This window comes from Anarhichas minor, unplaced genomic scaffold (genome assembly GCF_050575085.1).
Source record: "Anarhichas minor isolate MPS153535 unplaced genomic scaffold, ASM5057508v1 ptg000136l, whole genome shotgun sequence".
In the NCBI taxonomy this organism is placed as follows: Eukaryota; Metazoa; Chordata; class Actinopteri; order Perciformes; family Anarhichadidae; genus Anarhichas; species Anarhichas minor.
In genome coordinates, this window is record NW_027466582.1 from 21,279,857 (window position 1) to 21,303,987 (window position 24,131).

General features: G+C 42.1%; 1 protein-coding gene across 2 annotated transcripts in view; it reads left to right on the forward strand.

Annotated features, from left to right (window-relative positions):
* ccdc85cb (coiled-coil domain containing 85C, b) overlaps positions 1-24,131 on the forward strand; it is a 48,013-nt gene that overhangs the window by 14,228 nt on the left and 9,654 nt on the right. For both annotated transcript variants that reach the window (XM_076084437.1, XM_076084438.1), the window contains exon 2: positions 17,286-17,365. In XM_076084437.1, the coding sequence (XP_075940552.1) occupies positions 17,286-17,365 (80 nt within the window). The remainder of the gene's footprint in view (positions 1-17,285; positions 17,366-24,131) is intronic.

The window sequence follows — 24,131 nt, forward strand, 5'->3', positions numbered from 1 at the left end:
TTTACATGATATATTGTAATAGTAGAACACAGGCACACATACCATACATCCCCTTCCAACATTGCAGTCAGCAGAACCAATCCAACTAACACAACTCTATCAAATCTCTGATGAGGCTGTGCTTTTATACACCTTCATTTGACCGTTAAATGTGTTTCACAATGATTCCACTTTGAGTGTTTCCAACTGATTAGATGTGTTGCAAAACTGACTCATTCATAGTTTTGCTATGACTTATGGTTTTTCGTTTGATGTATTGAATGTGAGATTAGGATTATTGCAAGGCTGTAGAGGTTAATAGCTCTAGGGTGAGACGTTGCCTTGCCTTTGAATTTCTGGGGAATTTTATTGTGTCGTAATAAAGTCGTTTAGCAGCTCCGACGCCTGACTTACACAACAGTAAGTCAGGCGTCGGAGCTGCCCTGTTGCTGAACTGCCTCATGGGAGTCCACATGTTAAAGAGGAAAATGTTCTTACTCTGCAAATAACATGACATCATCTACACACGTCAGTGTTGTAGCAGTATTGTAAGAGTACAGTTTATGTCATGCATAAATGAGGCCAAATTGTGGGCTAGTGAAGCAGATGAATATCAGTATATGCCACTGCATCTTTCCTTTGGTCACTGTGCTGGCGTCAAACACATGCAACAAAATCAAAAAGCCATCCATCTCTTTACCTGATTTGATGCTGCACCGGGTGGCAGGAAGCTGAGACCTTTCCCAGCACACACATTGGGTGAAAGGCGGTGAAAACCTGGACAGGTTGCCACAGTGCTGACAGACAGGCTGGTGACTGTAAACCAGCCTAACGTGTGTCTATTGAGTGTGGGAGTTTAAAACAATGAAGGAAGTAGAATTTTCAGGTAAGAGAAGCAAGAGATTGACGTCGAGGACAAAGAGCTAGCATATGTTCCTGTTTGCTAATCTGGAGATTTTACATTAACTGATTAGAGGTCTGATAACCCTCCATTTGTAAAGAGGCTCACAACGGCTTGTTTAGTTAGCATTGATGTAGTTTCTGGCAAGCCTTCCTCTGGTAACATTTCACAATCATTTTTATGAAGCCATATATATATATATATTTTAGTGTTGGTATTGTTTAAAATCTCCAGGGAGTGTATGAACAGCCTTCATCCATGGCTGTTTCTGTTGGTGATTAACTGTCACCGTGGGTCTGTTAGTGACTTCCATTGAGTGGTTGACCACCTGGTCACCACCGGCTCGCTCTGATCTGTGTCACTCCCAGCTAATGTGAGCTGACAAAGCAGCTCCCAGAGGACAGCTGGCTCCGCAGCAGACAATGGAGGCCGAGCAGCGTCTGACCCGGCTAAAGGTAGTCTTGCTGTTGCAGCTGACTCATCTGCTGCCTTTTCAGTGTGGCTGTAAAGGTCTCTGATGTAATGGAGGTGTGCTGGGTGACTTTTAGGAGACAAACAGCTTCACAGAAAAGGACACAAAAATTAACAGTAAAAAAATGTGTACATTTTTGAGCATTGGCCACTCCCAGCGTCCCTGTCTTTTAAACTATTCATCCAGTAGCCAATAATAATATATTTATTCTCCTACAGTTCAGTGGCTTTGGAATCCAGTGGCAGAATATCAGCTTCAGCCACAGCTGTACTTTCCTTATCACAAACATTCTTATTTTATAGTTTGGGAACACATGTTTCATTTAGTTTATGAGACACAGACTCTAAAAACATTCCAATGAGAGCTGTTGGATTGATGAGGCGGGCAGAGGATGATACACACCAAAGCGCCTGTTTAACCACCCTGCTGTGTAAATGACAGCCATGCATCATGAAGTGACATAACGACCAGATGATGGGGTGTCAGGGAGGTCCTGTATAATGAAATTACTGCTTGATGAGGTGTGTGTGTGTGTGTGTGTGTGTGTGTGTGTGTGTGTGTGTGTGTGTGTGTGTGTGTGTGTGTGTGTGTGTGTGTGTGTGTGTGTGTGTGTGTGTGTGTGTGTGTGTGTGTGTGTGTGTGTGTGTGTGTGTGTGTGTGTGTGTGTGTGTGTGTGTGTGTGTGTGTGTGTGTGTGTGTGTGTGTGTGTGTGTGTGTGTGTGTGACTAATAAACCTAATGGCTATAAAGTCAGAGATGGGTTTAGGCCTATTAAAAGGATGGAGTACTTTTAGTGTTGCAATGTTAGTTATGGAATCGGGACCCTTACAACAGCAGCGTGTATATTGACATGTACAACCCTCCCTATGCACTGCGCCACTGGATATATACAACGCATAATCCACATAAACCAACATCCTATCAAATGTTTTTATTTTAAACTGCTTTGAGAGCAGCAGCAGTAATAAATGTCATTATTGCCCCGAGGGTGAAAAAAGGGTTGATCTGTGTAACAACGCTGCTTGATGAAGCCATTCATTAGCTTCAATTAAATGTTTACTTGTGTGATTAATCCCTATCAGGATTGGAGCTGTTAGGTTGAGTTGTTTTATTGATCGTATACTTTGTAGAGCTCTCACACATTCATAAGGCCATCGGAAATCTGTTTACATTTCCATAATTCTTCCAGATTACGTTAGTTTTTCCAAAACTCTGTGTTTACCGTTTACATTTTTCTGAGTTTTGTGTATTACGATTTAAGCACATTTTGTCATCGGTGTCATGTGGTGGATGAATAGAATTTCAACAATTCAATTAGAAAATATTCATAATGTAATGAATTTCAATGTGTTTCATGTAACTTAAAATTGCAACATTTTTCAATCAAAGAAAATGCTTCAATACATTCATAAAACAAAACATTTCATCCTTTTGAGAGATTTTTATAAATTGCGTCCACATTTTGGCCAATACCATGATATTCTGAATTTTACAGTTGATTCCATTTTCAGGATCAAATTCGACGATTCCGTTCTTGGTTTTAATTGCAAATTGCATTTAACAATTTAAGGTGCAAGATACGAGATTGGGAGCATTTCTTTCGGCTCGCAACATGGTAGCACCTTAGCTGGCGACTCATAGCTGACAGCGCTAACAGTATAAACTACGACAAACATGCTGACAGGGCTAACAGTGTTTACCTGAGAAGGAATTGGAGGGTGGGTGCTACGCTTCGCTGTTGGTCAAGACGGTCTTATCAGCTGTAACCGCCGTATGAGAGCAGTGCAGAGCAGCCACCAGGAGCACGCTCGCATGCACTACAAGCATGTGAACAAAGAGCGGTGAAGCTCTGATAACACACAGAGGGATTCGCTGCTCTACATCTTTACATAGATGATAGCTGTTTGCTGCTATATTAATGCTCAGATTGTGGTATTTTGCTCCTTTAAGTGAATTTTCTGTTTTTATTTTTCTGTCAATTGATGAATTGGGTATGAAAGTAAAGGTGGGAGGTGGGAGCTGTGAACAGACAAAGAGAACATTTTGGATGGTGCATTGTGCTCCAGGTTAAGCTGGAAATGATTAGACACAATCGGACACCTTGGCAACACTTGGCAGCTCCGATCAAACAGAAGACAAGTCAAGAAGCCTTGTTCTGGATGCAGCCACAGAGCCATAAAGCCAACCGGCAGTTTGCTTGTCAAGTCTGCTTGTCAGGACTCGTAAGGTTTACCTCTAAAAAGGTTGCTGGCATTGACGCCCTCTCTCTCTCTCTCTCTGTCTCTCTGTCTCTCTCGCTGTCTCTCTCTCTCTCTCTGTCTCTCTGTCTCTCTCGCTGTCTCTGTCTCTGTCTCTCTCTCTGTCTGTCTCTTTGAAGCTGCTAGGCATCTTGCCGTAGTCAGGGAAAGGGAGTGTGTGTGTGCAGACGTTTAGAAGATTAAAATGTTATTTTACTGCTGCAACTTCTTACAAGCTTCTATTTTATTGGGGGGGGGGGGGGGGTTAAAAATAGCCTGTGTGTGTGCGCGCCCATTTGGATATGTTTCAGACAGTTCTACCCTGCAAAGAGGATGAGGATGTCTTTGACTGACAGACAAATACATTGGTCACTTTTCAAGTTGAAAAATCTGTCTAAAATTCAGTGCATGGATGATGAGTTCTGTAGTGGAGACCTGGATGAAGCTGCAGTCTGGCCCTGGGTCTGCGCTAACGCTAGTCTGCTTGGTTATTATGCCTTTTTGTGTCTGCAGTGTCTACTGCATGAACGTCTCACTCTCATTCTCCTCATTCTCCTGTTTGCTTTCTAATGGCCTCTTTGCAGACGACTGCGGAGTATAAGCGCTGTTGCCTTCGCTTAGTTTCACCACATCTCAAAATGCTGCTGTCGGGGCGAGTCAAAGGCTATGGAACTCCGGTCCAACATCAATCCGATTCTAGCCGCGGTTGGGATGAGATGGCTGTCTATGTGGACAGCTCTTACGTAAGATCTCTTTCTCTTTGTGGCAATTACTGTGCTAATAGCCCTTTCGGAGATCCGTTTTATCCATCAGTGCTCCGTTAATAGTCGGTAAAGCTCCAGATGACACCAGTGGATGGATGGGTTTTTGTCTCTCTGTTTCATTTGAGAGCGTTGTCCTCTTGCAGTGAGAAAGCTCTCCAGTGATTCCACAGTTATGTATTTTGTAGGGGGTTACTCTTACTGTTCTTTAACCGAGTCATTTTCCGGATTGCGAGCATGTGGTCACAGGTTTGTTTGACATAGTCAAAAGTAACACCAGAGCAAGAGGTCAACACTTGGATTAAATAGCAGAGCCATGAGATGAGTCTGGCCTGCGTTCCCTTTCTCATAGATTTGCATTTTCATGAAATCTGAGGCGGTTATTATTCATGTAATTGTAAACGGTAATGAAACCACTCGATGATGTCACTGGAAGGAAAAGGTTATTTTCACTGGACTGGAAGAAGCCTCAGTTTGCAGAATGCATCAGAACCTTCATGGCAGATGGGATTTTCAGAGGCCGATAATGAAGGGGTTAGGGTTGTACTTATTGAAGGAACCCTCTCTGTATCTACCATTTGAACTGCTAGCTGTTAGACTCTGCTTACATAAGCACAACCTCTGCCAGCTCAGCAGTCTGACAGACGGGCTTGTAAAGGAACGGGGAGGTATGCAGATTTATGCAAATGAGGTTGCCATGGGTTTTGTGGTGGTGAAACCGTGGTAACTGGGAGAGGAATGAGGTTAAAGAGGGCCATAGGCTCCGGGAGGACGTTCTTTACCCACAATGCCCTCTGGTGTTCGTTTACACACTGCGGTGGGTTCGGCGAGGTAAAACCAGCCTGCAAAGCCTTTGGTGGTCCCTGTGGGGTATCATGTTGATGACATCCAGATGTTTACAGTTTACATATCTGTGTACGAGTTCAGTTCAGTTTTTTTTTATTGAAACAGGGCATGATTTAACTCCAATTTAACCAGCAAGTAAATATTCATAATTCCTGCTAGCAAAAGACATGTAATCCCCACAACAAATCATCCCATCTAAATAGCTGTATGATACTGTTTTTTGAATAAAGGCATTGTGCAGTTTGTGTATTCAAAACAAATAAAGGATAAGCATTGTGTAGCATAGTAATTCCACAGTGGGTTGCAACCATCTTCTTCTACGCCAGCAGAGAATCTGGTTATCAACCTGGTTGATCAGCCAGAGGAATGTAGTGTCCCATCCTAAATCACTCAGGAGTTCTGACCCGTAACTCTGTGTCAAGGGCCATGAGTGTCACTGAGTGTGACGTAGCAAGAGGCTTTTTTTTTAAAGTGGTCTTGGAATAGGATAATACTCAACAGAAGACATTGTTCACCCTAGAAACTTAAAGTGCACCTAAACCAGATGACTTTCATGGACTCTGCTTTTTACCACTCTGACTCAGTATAATGTTAGCAGTACTTGCTTAATACAGACGTGAGAGATGGATAAGAAAGGTCATCTGCAACAATTCATTACAGACACACAGGTTTCCTGTAGACAGACAATAGCCTAGAGCCAATCCAACAACAAACGTCATTAATCTTTTCTGCTTTGTTTCACAGTGAATACCACGACACGCACACATGGACAGTAATTAATGGAGAGGGCCAAATTTAAGCCCACAGCTTTGATTTCATGGGATAAACCCAACTGGCTACCAGATTGCCATTGTTCTAGTCTAATCAAAAGATTAAGGGCAGAGGGCACTAGCTTTACAAGTGGCCTGATCATCACAAAATACACTGCGGCACTGCTGCACTTTGATTCTCTTGTTATGGACATGCAAGGCGCATTTTTTTTTTGGTTTCACATAATGTTCACATAATGAGTTATTTATAAATCACATCCACACATTAACATGTACGCATGTAATCGCACTCGCACACTAACGTCACACAGACGCGACACACTCCTGCAGGCGTGTGAAGGCGTCTGCTGACCCTGTGAGGGTGGTGACGACGAGCTGAGGAGACAAGGGGGTAGAGGGGGGCAGATGTGTGACAGCAACAAGACACACGTCTGCTCGAACACCCATACATACACTGGTTCTCTCTCTTTCTCTCCCACTAAGGATGCTGATCAATAGACATTTACACTGCTCTCATTGGTACATTTAAGAGCCCCAGCTGACCAACAACGTCAAATGACGACAGCAGGTGTAATTCCATACGTACCTACTGTGGTTATTGTGGGTCAACACTAATGCCTCATCATAGTGCATAGTATACCGGTCTTAATTTCCCATATGATATTAATTTTTCACATACCGGTGCATAGCCGAAACAACTGCTGTTAACAGGCAGCAGAATATATTGTTCGCCGCTAATGGCGCTATGGTCGGAGCTACTTGTCCTAACTGTATTGAGAGGGACCTCTAATCATGGTTGTAACTTTATAACACAATAATTAATAACCCACAATTAACACTCTTTAACAGGGCAAACCACCACGACACAACAGTTTGTGACAAATAAACAATTTGTAACACTAATAATTGTACATTTATAAAATTACACCTCCGAACGGCATGCTGGGTACAGCTCGCTAGCTAGCCCGCTAGCACAACAGTCTGTTAACAGCTGGGAGAGACTCCGTACAGTAACGTTACATTAAAGAACAGAAAGGAGCGATGCAGGGTGAACACAGACAGACCGGAGATGCACCGATAGAGTCTGAGCCCAAGAGAGGAGCTGGGTCTGCTGTTTGGAAGTCTTTGGGTTTTAAAAAGTCCGACGTCCAAAAGACTATATAATGCAAAGTTTGTCAAGCCACTGTTGTTGACGCTGGTGGTAACACGAGCAACTTACTCCATCACCTCAGCAGAAAACATGTGTTGGAATACCAAGAGTGGGATTATGGCCGTCAACCGGTAACGTTAACGCGAGTGAGGCCGAAGGGTCACACATCGCTTGTAGAGGCATTTGCTCGAAGCACTGCATATGACAAGAAAAGCAAGCGGTGGAGCGACATTACGAAAGCAATAACGATCCATCTATGCAAGGACATGGTCCCGCTACAGACAGTCGAGAAAGACGGGCTCAGAGCAATGATTAAAACACTGGATTCAAGGTACGTCTGACCGGGGCGACACTACTTCAGCCAAACTGCTATCCCAACATTATAGGAACAAACGAGCACACCCTATAGTCAGCAAAGCCTTTATACATGACGACATTTAACATGTTTTTATATTCTATGTACTTCTAAGAGGGTTGTCTGGTAACCGCAAGGTCAACGGTTCGATCCTCGACTGGGACGTGTCATGTGTCCTAGTGTACCTGAGCAACACACTGAACCCCTGGCTCCCCGGGCGCCTGTCATTGGCAGCCCACTGCTCCCTATATACAGGGATGGGTCAAATGCAGAGACAAATTTCCCTCTTAAAGGGATCAATATAGTATAATAAATTAAATAAAAATTGTATTCTTTGACAGCCCTTCCTGAGAGAGCTGGTCCATAACTTAGATGTTATTTTCACGACAGGAACTTTGCCACAGGAACTCAGTAACTTTAGTTTAAGGCTGCAACTGGCGATTATTTTCTAGATTGATTTATTGTGCTGTTTATTTATTATTACTGCCAGTCGGCAGTCTTATGGCACACTGGCATGAAACATAATGTACTAAATATTTCAGTGTCTAAAATCTCCTCAAGGCAAAATCTCTTAGCAGTTCTGTATTTGACACAAATGATTTCTCATATGCTCTGTTACTTCAGGAAAGTGCGTTCAGTGCTGAGTTAAATCCCAACTGAGCTGTCCTGGCTCCTTAGTGATCCTGCTTGTCTTGGCTGTTGACAAGCAGCAAATGATTAAAAAGCTGGTTTCATTTGGTCACTGTTTAAGAGTTGTTGATGCACTTTAGTCGTCCTTTTGAAGTGTTTGGCACTTTAACTTTCACACTTTCACACTAGTCACTCTCTTCAAGCATGAAGTCAAACTGTGCTGTTGTCGCACACACACACACACACACACACACACACCAGAGAGTGCGTGGGGAGGAGGAGTTCTTTCTCCCTTAGAGCGGGTGCCATGTCTTGTCAGATGGGGTTAGCTCCCCGCCAGCTGATGAGCCAGTAGAGCCTTTGAAGCCCTTCCAGGGGCCGTGGTTTACGTGGTTGGGTTGCCAGGTTCTGCCATCCCCCTCAATAATGCAGCATGGGTGACCACTTAACTTGTCTCTGTTCCTCTGGTCAGTGTGCCCTGGCTATGACTGAGTGCTGGGCAGCCAAGCAGGGACTGAGAACACACACACACACATAGACACACATTGGCTTAGCACATGCATGCGTACACACACACACACACACACACACACACACACACACACACACACATGCAGTTCATATAGATACACAAGGGTTGCATGTACAGATGTGTGCAGGACCAACAGACATGCGATACATAACATAAACCTACGATAAAGGCACGCATCTTCCAAGACAGCGCTATGTTTCCCAAGCTCATTGGTTAGTCCTCATCCTCAAAAAACTAACTCTGTAACAGTATTCACTTTTACAAGAGAATACTGTTACACAGTTAGTTTTTTTTTTTTAAATGGAAACATTAGAAAATCAGCTAAAGATGTAATTTTCAACCAACTCCCAAAGTTGATTATTTCGCTAGCTACAGCTAATAAAATATGCTAACTATCATTTCATCCGACAGAATGGAAGGCTGCTGGATACCAATGAGAGGTCTGCATCACTGTAAATGAATATATCATCTTTGGCTCAGCGTAGTTTTGATAGGCAGTTTTTGCTATTATAACATTTTATATAGGAAATAATCTCCCAAAAAAAAGTAAAAGATGATTCAAAAAGTAAAAAAGCTGTTAGTTGCAGGCCTAATGCAACTCCTCCTTCCTGTCCTGCTCACCAATGTTGTGACCCACAGCAGTGGTGCCTCTCGGTCTTTGTTTCATTTTCTCTCTTCACATTGTCTTTCCCTCACTTTATTTCCCCGTTCATTTTTTTAAGTGGGCCTCAGTCAAAATCCGATTTTTCAAGAGGTTTTGGAAGTTGCTGGTTAATGGAGTTGTTTTTGTATGATAAGTGAGACGTTCTGTAGCTAGCGAGGTCAGATTTCATGGAATTCACTGTACTTTGACTTGGGTGTTGGTACAGAGAAAGGAGAGAGAGACTGTTGGACTGTTTGTGCTCTTTCTTTCACATCTTGAGGTAATTGACCCAACCTCCTGCCTTGAGCACACATACTCCTTCACATACAGTGTAATCATCACAGATGGATTTCAAAATCCCCTTTTTCGCACAAACCCTCACATTTCTCTCCCTCCCACACACACACACAGTCAGCTTAGACAACCATGCAACCCACATGAATTCCTTATCTTACAAATGCTGCACATGAGCACGCATTCATTCTTCAAACACACATACACACACAGACGCATCGCTGAGAGAATATCCATGTCTCTGCTGAAACACTGCGATACAGCTGTGAATAGGAGATGAAAGCCAGACCGGAGCCAGGAAAAATAAAAGCAGAGTGATTTCAATGCACTGCAGGCTTCCGTGGGCCATGGGATCTGACTGGAAAACATAAGAGAAGCCTGGCCCTTTTAACCATACAATTATACCAAAGCTACTTTGATGTAGCAAAGACCATGGAGGCAACAGCACAGAGGCTGGTTTTGCTCTTATTATAACATTCCTGTCAGTCTCATCTAAATGTCCAGTGTGCATTTGTACATGTGTGCTCTAATTTTAACAATAGCAATCCTAATGTTCACAGCACCCCTGTACCAGCATGCCTGGCTACATGCTTTTCTGCCTGTACTTCCCAACTTGTTGCTGAAGGAGTGACCTGCATTGACCTCCAATAAACTCCCCTCTGCCCCGCACCAGAGAGGACACATTTACAGGAAAGGCCAACTAGAAATGGAGGGAAGGGAGGAGGAAGAGACTGCTGTAGGAACTATCCCAAAACATTTAGTCGGCTATATTATCCAAAATCACACACTGAAAGGACCATACCTCAAGTTTCCGCTGTTTCATTCCTACTTAAGACCTTAATCTTTAAAAATGGCTCACAAAAACAATCTTAATCTCCTAAACCAGCTGGGCATCGTAGTTTTCTTCAAACGTTGCTCAAACAGGACTAAATAGTGCATTTGTTGGGGACTATTTTCCGCTGCAGATTGGATGCACTGGGGCGTGTTAACAGCAGGACGGTACATGTTGGATCAATTCAAATGAAACTACAGTGCCCATGGTCATGGTCATGCAGGAGCATGTTACACAGGAGCAGTGTGGCTCATTGATGTATTTTTAATAGTTTTTGAAAAACATGGTCTATGGCACAGAAGAATAAGATATCAGGCTTTGAACTTTTCATGGGGTTTGTTGACAATAACAAAAATATAGAATACCACCAGATTTGTCTTTTAAGTCTGTTAGCAGGTTGAGTTGTGTATTCCATCACAGTCAACATTAAGTCGCTGTTTGTAAGATTATTTCATTCAATGTGGAGTTAAACCACATTAGCAAGCAACAAAAATGAGACGAAAGGAATCTAGACTTGATGTTCACTGTTGGGATTACAGAGTTTAAGTAAGAGTCCGCTGCTGTTCATATCATGGGGGGATGAATAGAAACCAATTTTTGCCTGGACAACACCTGATGAAGAACTGTGTGATGCATTTGAATGCTCTGGGGAAAAAGCTAGCGGGCACTGAGTTGGGATTTTGTCAAACTATTCCAGAGGCCAAGAATAGACTTTCATGCTTGATGCAGATCTTATGATACTGTGGTTGCTTCTTTTCTGTCTACATCAACAACACAATACTGTCATGAAGTTTTAGATCTGCAGTTGTTTTAATTTGGATTTTGGATTAAAAATGGACCCTTTGCTAAATTCAGCCCTCGAACGACAGTTAGCCAATCATAGCGTAGCATCGGCCAGCTGTAAACAAAGCCCGACTAGCTGGCTTGTCTCCGTAGACTCTAAAGTCTTCAACGTTTTTCAGGCCAAGGACCCCCAAACTGATAGAGAGATGGAGCAGGGACCCCCCGACTATATCTATATATATATAGATATATATATATCTATATATATATATATATATATATATATATATAGATATATATATATATATCTATATATATATATATATAGATATATATATTGTGTAAAATTATGTTTTATATTAAACTGGGCCTAGTGCCATGTATAAACATACCTTGTTATTATGCATTCAATACTAAGCTATTCAAATAATACACGGGTTCATATGTTCATGTTTTTATTTTAAACATGTGCAAGGTACAGTGAGTAGGGAGGCCGTGCCACTACCATTAATAAACATACCTTGTCAGCTGATACCAATGCCAATATCAACATTGTCTGTCAATTGCATGATAATCATGCATACAAGCTATTCAAATTGATGTTTTCATTTTATACATAAATGTGGAAACGAAAAATGAGTGATGGCCATTGTCTTTCATACAATACTGAACTATTACAATAATGGACACATTCATGTTTAGAGAAAAAAAAAATAATTTGTCTAATTATTGATTAGACAAATTGATTAGACAAACCCCCTGCAGTACCTCCGCGGACGCCCTAGGGGCCGCGGAGACTGTCAGACTGTCTTCAGGCTGCTTCAGTGCATTTGGAGCTCGTCCTGGTTAAACGTTGTGTGATAGTGATACTTGTTACCCGGAGAGGTTGTTACGTTTCTATGTGGAGCTAACATTAGCAGAGTATGTTTGCATATCATTAACTAGCATTAGCACTACGCTAAGCTAGCTAGTGAAGCTATACTGCTTTTATCTTTATCTTTTTTAACTGTTTTCACTGTTGAATCAGTTTGACATCCTTGATATATCCTTCTAACATGTATTGTAGACCTTCTGTCTGCTTGTCTCTGAAATTGCCTTTTGTTTTTTACAAATATTAGTTGATAATTATTTCAGTAAGTGACAGTGTGGGCTCCATGGTATAGCTCCGATTAGCAGTGGGGTGGGACACAAGGTTGGGCTTCAATCCAGGTGGCCGTAAAACTATCTGAAAAACATGCAAACAATGTAATGCTGAGTAGCTGTGGCGTGGTGAAGAGGCAGAATGAGCTGTAACAGACAGATAGGGACACAAATTAGAAGCATTTGAGGTCATGACCTTTAGAGGACTGCACCAAGTATTTTGATAGCCTGGCTTCCTGTTTAACGTATCGGGTAAAAGTAATAAGAAAAGAACCTTCTTGAAAAGCTAAGCTGACCAATGTCTCTAAAACAGCTGTACACGTTTTAATAGCAGGAAAGAAGCACAATGGACAGAGAAGTGAAAGCAGAGGGATGTGATCAAACAGAAAAGGGGGGAAACTGGGAGTGGAGCAGAGTTAAGGAGGGAGTGGCTGCTGGAAGTGGGTCACAGCGGCACTGACGTGATACAAAAGGACGTGCAGAGAGGGGGACGGCATCGCGCCACTGTCTGCATCACCTTTTGTCCTGCGCACATGCAAACACACACACACATACACACACACATGCTCTCACATAAAGATACATCTGCTCAATTCAGTGGGTAAGCAACACTTACAAAAATAGCTTACTTGAGCTTTGTATAGAAGAGGTTCCTCTGTCTGGCTGTCTGTCTCTTTCTCTCTTTCTCTCTGTCTGTCTCTCTCTCTCTCTCTCTCTCTCTCTCTGCATTGTGTACTGCTTAGCTTAACACTTTTTACATTCCTACTTCACAGCACCTCGTACTCACTGTATCAGCTCTTACAATCGCATTCATGTTATGCATAAGTCATAACTGCCTCTCCCTGGGTGCTTGTTGTGTACAAAAGAGTAGATGCTGAGCTGAGTTTTGCTGGGTAATTATTTTGGCTCGGCTATGCGATCCCTGCATGATCAGCAGCATTTCCTCCAGCCTCGTGGAGGAGGGGTGTGGAGAGTATGTGACGCCAGAGGGATGGAGGGGATAAAAAGATGGAGTTGCACTTTAATTGCCTGACCCTTCTCCCACCAGGAGGACTGTCTGGAGCCTCTTGATCATGTCATGTGTGATGCTCTGAGAGTTAGCGTGGCCCTGTATGGCAAAGGCTTGGAGTGAGATGAAGACTACTCGTTACAGTGGAATTCCTCACTTTAGGCGCTCTAGTTAAATAGAGTACGTCTGAGAAATTCATCAATATTTATATTTGATTGTTTATCTTAGTTTTTGGTTAATTTGTTCTAAGGAGATGAAAATAAGCCTGACAGACTCGGATGACTTTGTTGGATTACTGATGGTGAGATCTCAATCTCTGTAAATAGTCTAAATATACACGCCACTGGGAAACAAAGTCATGAGAATTAATTTGCCGTCCTCCCCCTCTCCCTTCTCTCTTTGTTGTTTGAGTGTGCTGGTGGAGACTGAAGGCTGAGGAACCTTCATCCTAATCGGCTTGAGATCTGGCTGCAGGTCAGGCTAGCAGATGAATCCAGATTAGAGGGGTCACAAGGCAGGAAGAGGGGATTACCAGCTCTGGCCACTGCAGCCTCCTCCTCTAGCTGTCCAACCGTCGTCTAACCAGCCAACTGACAGCACTGTCTGCTCTGCGCTGGTCAACGGGTTGGACATAGACATGCCTGCAGGCCCTGCTAGGGCTGCTAGCATTCACCCCCATTTACTCCGTCTTTGGAAAAGGATCAGTTTTGTACGTTTGAAACAATGTTGGATTTGACTTTTACTTTGTGCATATATTTGTGAATTTCTGTAACTTAATCTAAAACAGACACTGGTTTCACATTAGTACACCGCATGTTTAGTTTTTTTTAACGTTTAAATGCACACGAGAAGTTCCGAGGAAAGTTGTAGTAAAAGCAGCTGGTCAGTAATCGGATTTGAATTGTATTAATTAGTGCTGGGCAAGTTAACGCGTTAATTTTGCGTTTACGCATTCATTAATTAACGCCGACAATTATTTTATCGCACGTTAACGCATTTCTTAAAATTTATTATAATTTTTTTAATTTTTTTTTATTGAAAGACAAGAAACAATACATAGACATAACAACAAGAGGATGACTAGAACAGTGGGATAAAAGCCAGCAAACATCGTGTGTGTGTGTGTGTGTGTGTGTGTGTGTGTGTGTGTGTGTGTGTGTGTGTGTGTGTGTGTGTGTGTGTGTGTGTGTGTCTTTTGAGATGGGGAAAAAAAATTATAATAATTAAAAAACAACAACAACAAAAAACGGGTAAGTATTTTTAATTTATTATTATTGTAACAGACTGTCTCATGTTTATCGTTTTGTATTGGAGATATGATGTCCCTTCAGGGTTGCCGTAGAGAAAAGACGACTTCCGCTTCTGGTCGGGGGGGGGGGCAGAAATAAAGAGAGAAGCTGCACCAGCTGTTGCTCTCCCTGGAGACTACTGGACATCGCTGCGGTAAAGTCAGCAGACACTCAGATCTCCATGGTCAACTCAGCAGACACTTACATTTTAGTGCACCTATATGCTGAAATTCACGGTAAACGCATTTAAACGGCACAGATCGGGAGCGAGCGAAGGACTTTGAAAGTTAGCGGAAAGATTAACGTGAGACAACATCCGGTTTCTTCAGACCAACATCAGGTTTTCAGAATAAGATGCCAACAAAGTATGAATTATATTCACATTAAGTATAAAACATGCTACCTGCATCTCGTGAACCAAATGTTATTGCCCTTTTGTTCATATAGCAGTACTTTTAAAATAAAAGTGCGCAATACACTACTTTTGAATTCATTATTGAACTTTGCCATAACAATGCGATTAATCGCGATTAAATATTTTAATCGCGATTAAATATTTTAATCGTTGCCCAGCACTAGTATTAATGCTACGGAGCATTTTGGCTGATGCTGAAGTGGACAGGACAGGCTTGGTACTGAGAGAGCACACAGTGTACGGCTGTGGAAACGTACGCGTTTATTTGCCATCTCTGGTATAAGTCAGACTTGATGTCTTTGGAAAGCAAGTTAAGCATATTTAAGGCCAATCCATCACTCTCAGGCTGAACTCGAACTACATATGCTTTCTATCTATTCCCCTGATTATGGAAACTAGGTTGATTTACTAGATGTTTAATAATTCAGGCTCCTGCAGGAGGCTGGCCACACTATCTTAAGTGTATACAAACATACTGCATGTCCACCAAAGTGTGAAACAATGGTGTAGTTATAATCTGTGGTTGTGTGCGTTTCATTGCAAATCTACAGATTCCAGGCTGCCAGTGTTTAATATTGTATGTTTGCAGAACAGCGCCCCCTGGTTGCAAAGTGCAGATAAACTAGGTTACATGAATCACACAGTCTGGTTCGACGTGTCAGGGTGAGTTATAGACAAACTGAGGTCAAAGTTACCTCAGTCATGCAACAAGCTGTGATGTTTGTGTGTGCAGTACCCTGCAGCGGTGGCTTCTCCTCTGCATCTTAACTCAGCCCAGCATACTCATTAGCAACCTCCCCATCAGCCGCTCCACTCTGTCTCTCTGTACTTCCACTTATAAAACAAAATAAAATAAAGCGGTGTGTGCAGCGGTGTGTTCCCCACTAGTGCAGAGTGCGGCTTTGATCCCACTGTAAATTAAATATGCCTTTTGAGATAACAGGCTCTCTGCCACCTACTGAGTCAAACAGCACCTCCACACTTCACACAGCTCCTGTCCCGGGTTTGAACTCAGTAGAGTTGATTCATGTTGACGCAGCAATAACAGCTGAGGGAATCTCTGCGGGGCAATTAGGCCACAGTTGCATTGTTTGTGAGGTGTATAGAGACAGTTTGGCAACAAATCTCAAATATGGCATTGATGTGTTTTTGCAGATGAATGAGTGGCGCAGGAGAATGTGGGCCGAACTGTGAAATGGCCCCAGTCAAGTATGAGGTCAGAAGTTAGGTCAAGCACTGCTAATGTGGGTGGAAACACTCAGTGCTTGACCCTTGACATCAGGCTACGACTAGTTTTTATAGCACATGAGGGCTTTGTACAAGGTACTATACATGGGGGATGGATTTACAGAGTAATGCTAATAGTAGTTAACAGTATTTACTAAAAGCTACATTTAGGGCTCAATGATTCATGTGGTGATTTGCAGCTTTTCTCTGTTTTGTTTGATTGTAAATTGAATATCTTTTTGTTTGTTTTTTGGCTCAAAATATTAAATTTAACGATTTTGAATGAATTTAACATTTTTTAGGCTAAAACAATGATTAGCAGCACAGATCATCGACAGATTGATTAGTATTTAAAGTAGCTGTAAGTGGCAGTGCTAGAATTATTTCTATAACTTTATAACTTTATACTCTTTCTCATCAGCCTCAGCTGTACTTTGTGTTTAGTGCTAATGAGCACATGTAAAGGTGCTAATACGCTAAACTAAAATGGTGAATGTGATTGAGATTAAAACTGCTAAACAGGAATGTGAGCATTGCCATTATGTACATGTTGCATGCTGAGCATTTAGCTCAAAGCACTGCTGTACCCAAGAACCCTTATTCACAGACTCAAATGATCCATTAGTTAGTTGTGAAGTGACACAATTTTATCTTCACCTTCATTATTAAAAGTAATGATAAAATGATTATCAGGGCATCTCATTTACCTGCTAGACTAGACGTGTAAACACATAGTCCAGTATGCTAATTCCTTACAAGCAGCAAATTCAGACCTCTGCGAGTTGTTGAGTTGTAAAATAATGATTCTAGTCGAGATAGTTTCACATTAAGAGATCATTGCTCCATCACAAGACGGGTATTGCACATATTTTAGACTTTGACCCTGATGTGAAAGTTCCCATTCCGAGAATGAATTTCCTTCTTTCCTTTTCCAGCTCTATGGGGTCCTTTAGCTCCAGTGGCCTTTGAGCTCTTTGAAATGCTAATCACTTCTCCTCTTTTCTTCTCTTCTGTGCTCTAGATTCCTCCTCCAACTACATCAGGCAGCTGGAGACTAAAGTGCGGATCCTCGAGGATGATAACAATAAGCTTCTCTCACAGGTGAGGTACACTCATACAGATACTATGTATGCTGCTGCATATCAACCCAGTACTATTTGAACTTATACGCTCACCAAACACCTCTTGTGCAACTATCCGACTCACCCGAACCCTGTGATAGGCAGCTGTGATGCGATAGAAGTGGTTGCCTGATGCCTCTGTGAAGCCAGCCCCTCACAACAGCCTGCCTGTTGGTTGGAGAATATGTTTACCCATGTTTAATTCATGGCGAGTCAGTCGGCTTCAGTCGCGAGCATGATGTTAGCCCCTGAGGCGAACTGTGGGAGCGGAGGAGAGATGAGAGGAGGAAAAAGGAGAGGAAAGAGGCATTAAGTGACAGTGACAGAGTAAAGCATTTCTCCCAAAGTTGACCTTGCTCTGACTCCTCCCAAACGTGGAGGATGGAGGGCTGAGTGAGTGGAGGTGGGAGTGGATTACTGGCCTGGTTCACAGGGGGTTCACATGTCAGTCTGCGGAGGTGTGTGTTACATACACAGCCACTTTAGGTAGACACATGATGAAATTTATAACTGACACATATTAATTGGTCCTGTTTGGGGGATCCCATTGTGGAACATGGCTCATTAATTATAGGTAAAACTCTTAAACCTAACAGCCTGAGATCTCTTTCATATATCATTTATCTTTCAGCTTCATGATGTGATTCAGTTCATTTGAATGTAGGTAGGGCTGCAGACAGTCGAGTTGGAATTTCACAGTTTAAATCAAAGCCTTGATTCTTTAAAAAGAGTGATTTCTGTTTCACCAATTATCTCCCAGCAGATTCATATGTAGGCAGAGAGTGTGGGCTGGGATCACTGATATGAAGCCTCAATGGTCCTCATCATTAGCCCTTAACTGCTACAATTAGGTGCTACACATTGTCTCACAGCAGGCAGGACATATAATTTGACCCTGCTTAGTAGTCGACTAATAGTCCTTGTTCACTTTTGAAGTGATGATGTCTTTTCTATTTCTTTGCTTTCGATTTGGGGTTGGGATGAGTACATTCTTACATTAATATAACTTAAAATAGAATGTAATAGAATCCCACTTTAATGGAGTAAAGTTGTGACTAATAAAACAAAAAATGAAAATGGGGAGTCACCATGACACAACTGAACTTTGCTGTTCTTCAGAATACTCCTATAAAAGTGTTCTTTATCCTATGTGGAGCCCAGGAAGAATACAGTTGGTACCAACTGTATTGCTATTAATAATGTCTCCAGATATAGACTGATCAAATAATGAACATATATACTATCATGTTTTTCTCTTGCCAGGCTTATAGCCGGTATAGTTTATCACAGATACAGACTCTGTTTGTTGGCTCCTCTGCCTTTTCACTCTTTTATCCGTTTGGTGGTCGGACCTTTCACGGCTTTGAGCTCGTTGCTTTCTATTATGCAGAGGATGGACACAATATTAGCAACACTTGTACAATGTAATGCACTCAGCTGCAGTAATGCTTAATGGTGTGATGTTGAGTTTATAATAACACTTTCACACAGGTGCTGAATCAACTCTATGGTAACGTTTATAGGAATAGTTCTGCATTTTGGGCGATGCGCTTACTTGCTTTCTTGCCAAGAGTAAGATGAAACGATTGATAGCGCTCTCATGTCTGTACGCTGAAGCAAACTTCTCCCATGTGCTAAATATGTAGCTACAGCCAGCACTGGTTAGCTTAGCTTAGCATAACGTCTAGAAATCAAATTCTAGACATTTAAATTGAATTTCTACAAAAACCAAAGTGTAAAAAAGGCACATTTTTTGGAGTGTCTGCTGGTTGCCTGGCAACTAACGAGGATCACAATACTCCAGGAAGTCACTGAAATATCCTGCACAGAACCACATTTTGACATTTACACAACAAAAGAGATACAACATGTTAATTTGTGAGCTTTAGAGGTGCTGATGGTCGACCTCTGGACAGAGCGGTTTCCAGTCTTTATGCTAAGCTAAGTGACTGCTGGCTGTAGCTTTATATTTATTGTACAGACATGAGTAGTGATCTTCTCATCTAACTCTCGGCAAGTGAATGAGCTTATTTCCCAAAATGTTGAAGGCCACACAGGTCTACTTGGTGTACCAAATATTTAGTCAAAATACAACAAAGTGCCGCCTCAAACATTACCATAGAAGTGAATCACCCTTGTGACGCAGTGCCAGTGTTATGAGCCTAAAGGAATTGGATTGCATAACCTTATAGAGGTGTTGCTTCTGTGTCCCTGCTTTGCACTGCTAGCATGCTATGCTAATGAATAAGCACAGGCCGTGGCCCTGCTTGTGGTCTATCTTGGCAAGAATGCCATTTCCTGTCCTTGGAGCTGTCTGTGTTTGGTACGAGGTACCCTAGGTGAATGAATGCCACATTGTGCTTTGGTGCATAAATGATACACACATGTCCTGGTATCTCTGATGGGCTGAATAATTTAAGGTACGGGGGACAACACAGGTAGATCCAGCTACCCATAATGCATGGCTGTCAACTGGTGTGTGAGCGCAACTGAAGAATGAGTAACTAGAGTTAGAAATACTACTTTGATGGTGGTGTTATTAATCATTTCTCCTTGCCATTAAATTGTAAGATTGGTAATGACAACAGAAGTGTACTCCAGTAAGTAATAGAGTCTGAATAGCAGAGGGAATTGTTACAATGGATTAGTTGCCTCAATGGACATATTGCCTAACTTCCTGTGTTATGAAACTGGTCCAGTGGAACTTGCTAAGCCTGAAGGAAACAATAGCCTCTTATCGCTGGAATGCTGACCCTCCAAACCAGCTTGGCTGAAGGATTTGACTGTGCTTAAAGGAGAAGGGAGGGAGTTAACAGCAATGTCCCTCAGTGAAAATGAACAAGGGCCTGCACAGCACAGGTGTAAATACACTGAGGTGTACACTCAGATCGCCCTATGGGCTCACTTCCACTTTATCATTAACATGTAAGCGTCTGCTGTGACTCTGAGAATTGAATGATTGATATGACAGAATCAGATGACACTCTGCAGGCTAATTGGAATCATTTTGTGAGGCTGGACTGCGGTAGTGTCCAGTGGATCTGAATGATGAAAGAGGTGATTGAAACCTGGTTTAGTTCCTCTCCAGGTCACATAATGCGGTTTACAAATCTTGCAATTCTTAATTTTTGAAAACAGGTCCTTGATTTCAGAGGTTGACAAAAGCAGGTCTCTCAATTACTAACTAAAACTATTAGCTCTAGCTAGCGTGCTAATTAAGCTTCTCTGAGTTTTTTATGTTTCCAGGTGACTCGATTCAGTCGATTGATAACAAGAACTTTGTAAAACTGGTCTCAAATGCTCTTTGTGGCATCATCATGCATCATCTTGTGGAGGGCTAGCCAAGAAGGCTGCAGAAGGCCAACTGTCCCAGGCACAAATAGCTTTGTTGGTCTCAGTGGTCATGGTCAACTCAGGAATGGATGTAAAGTTGGAGACGTGTGTTGTTTGTCTGTTAAACTAGACTTAGCAGAGGTGGAATATTTGATTCAGTGGCGGCTGGTGGAACGTTTTCTAGGTAGAGCCATCCTATCAATTTCAGCAAACATCCCAGTATGATTTAATGCAAAAAAAATTAAAGTATCAAACACGCATTACTACTTTGCAGTTAAATATTTAACATTTATTCCAACACGAAAAAAAGCAGTAAATAACACTTATATAATATAACATGTTTATTTATTGAGATGCCCCTATGGACCTTGTTATAGGAGGTAAAGATCAGGAGAAGTAAACATGAAGTGTAATTATGAATACTGATGTTAAATTAAGCTATGATGAGTTTTCACTGTTAATTTACCATCTCAATTACATGTTGATGCCTCCATGACCAAGTTAAGCAGATGAGACTGAGGACAACTATGTAGAAGAGAAGATGTTCACTTTGCCTAATATGTAGCTTGACAGAGTTCTCCATGTGTGTCCTGGTGTTCTCATGTTTCCTTACCTCCTCATCCCTCACTCCCTAACTGTCCGTGCTGGATCTGTCCCCGTTGTTTTAAAAAGCTAAATAAGTTATTAGCATGACGTCATGCAGCTAGCCAAACCTGTCTGGTATACAGCTAGAGAAGCTTCGCATGCACTGCTTTCCTTTCCCGCTAGTCTGCTGTCTGATTGTGAGGTCAGGCTGATCTGATATCAGCTCTTTGGTCTGCAGGATCTCCGCCAAAGTTCTCCTCTCAAACGAGACTTGGAGGAGTAGTGCTCACGCTGGCGCTCGCGCTCGCCTGTAGAGACTTCTCCTGACGAGAACGCGCAGCTAGGGGGGCAAAATCTTTTTGGCCCCACACTGAATCTATTTGAGGGCGCTGATTGGCTAAATTGTATGTCACTCATTTATATCTTTAATCAGCAATTGGCTAAACTGCTTCATAGACCCGCCTCTTTTGGGCAAAAACGATTTTGCCCCCCCTAACTGCGCGTTCTGAGACGTGTCGTGCACACAGGTGGAGAGCACAAGCAGAGCACACAGGCGGAGAGGACGAGCAGGAAAAGCATATATTTTGCGCAGATATCATATTTTACACATATTACTGGGTACATTCCATAGTTCAAAAACACAAATATTGACAATTTGTAGAATTTATGATTATTTTAATTTTTTTAAATTATTTTATTTTTTTTGTGTGGCTCAAGGTGGGGCCATGCCCCATTGCCCTCTATTGACCAGCCGCCACTGATTTGATTGCTTAAATATATTTTTGCTGCTGCAGCGAACACATTTCCCCTTGCGGGATGAATAAAGTATCTATCTATTTATCTATTCTTCAGATGCTGGAAACCCTGTCAGAGGACGATTTTTGATCTTACCAAGTCGTCCTAGTTAGTTGACAGATGTTTTCATTCCATGGATTGTGTGTCTATGTTCCTCCTACAGATGTGACATTTAGGGCATAGCTTGCTGATAGACACGAAGCCTGGAGAAATGACAAAGATATGCTAACAAAGGTACAGAATTGAGGCCATACATATGAAAACCCAAAGGATAGACCAAGAAGTGCCAAGGGAAGGATTGTGAAAGGTTAGAGGAACAGGAGCAGGATACTAAGCTGGAAGAGAAGAGGGGTAATAGCAAAGAGCGGAGAAGACAAGGGGAGTGCTGACTGTAGCTTTGTGTGTGTGCAAACTGTGACACCACAGCATGATGTCCACGCATTTACAGACGCACACCCACGGTTCATTTGGGCTATTTATTGCCCGGGTGCTCCTGGGCTTCACGTGTGTTTACACGCCGCGACTTGCGCAGAGGGAACGCTGGTGCGTGACATGAGAGATGTCATAAGGAACAGTGGAGCTGCCGTGTTCCTGCCTACAGAGAGAAGCTAGGCTGCTTACCGCCTCCAGGAAGCAGTGGTCTTTGGCTGCTAATGAGGACAAATCTTAGAGCTCTGTTCCTGTGTAATGGCCCTCGATGACGGCACAGCGTGAGACAGCCCAGCGTACTGAAGTGCTGTTCATGTTGTAAGCCTCAATAAATAAAAAAGCTCTGCAAATGTGCTCGAAGCAATAGCGTCAGACTGACGATGAGAGTGCAGGTGCCAGTGTTGGAGGAGGCAGCACCTCAGGGTCCTCAATGAACCATCGCCGAAGATCTACATATACACTGTGGAGCCTGACCAATATAGACTTATATGTTATCATTATCATTGGCTCATATAAAACAACTAAAACATGGCACATCTATGTTTTTTTAGGATTATGTGTGCAAAACAGTTGAGCAAGAATAATAACAGACCTGCAACAATGTCAGTACCAGATGCTTCAACTAAGTACATGGCATTGACTTTAATGCTCACTGAGAGCACAGCCAGGGTACAACGCCAGCGTGGCTCTCTGCAGGCAGCTGGATAGCGAGCATTAGCTGCCTGCAGTAGAATCCACACGCTCTTGAGTGACGGCTTGACGTCTTGGAGCCAGGAAGCTTCTCTTCAACAAAAACAAAGATTGAGTTTATGGTTAATGATAATTCTTTATTAAACATCGTCCTTGTTTGTGTTGAAGTAAAGAAATTGATAATGGTGAATATATTGTTTTTGAATTGATTAAATTCAAATCTGATTTCAGATATCGGTCGGGCTCTACTCAAATGTATTACAGTAAAAAAAACTGTATATCGGTCAATATTTATTGTTAGTAGATCTTTGCAATTTTGTTGTAATAACATCATCATCTGCCTCAAAAGTCCAGTATTGGTCGGGTTCTAACACACATTAGGTTTTTGTACAGATACATTTTTATGTAGACATGATATACATTCATCTATTTAATTCAGTGTGGCTTTGTGGCACACTGTATATTGTCCATCGGGCTTAATCATAATCATAATCATCCGATTTATCCAAAAGTTTGGCGCGCCTCTCCTCACACAGCGTTGCCAACAGCGGCGTGAAAAATACATCAAAACGTGCGGCCTGATCGGGAATAGTGTGCTATCTATTTTCCGGAGAGATTCACCCAGCGGTTTTCCCGAAGATTCCCGAAAATCCCAAAAAACTGAGCAAAATTTCTCCATGAAATGGAGTGAAGAGAGCTAAAAAAAACACTTAACTTTGGGCCCATATTGACGAGCCGTACTTTAACGTAGAAACATGATTCAAAGTTTAAAACGTAGACAAAACGCTGCACTTTATTGAGCCAAAGGGACATTTTGATAGCTAGCACAGTTTTCATGAAGTCACAGATTAAGTTTCAGGAAAATTTTGGGTCTGTTTCAGATTTTATAATGGGTGTGTATTGCACGGCTCGTT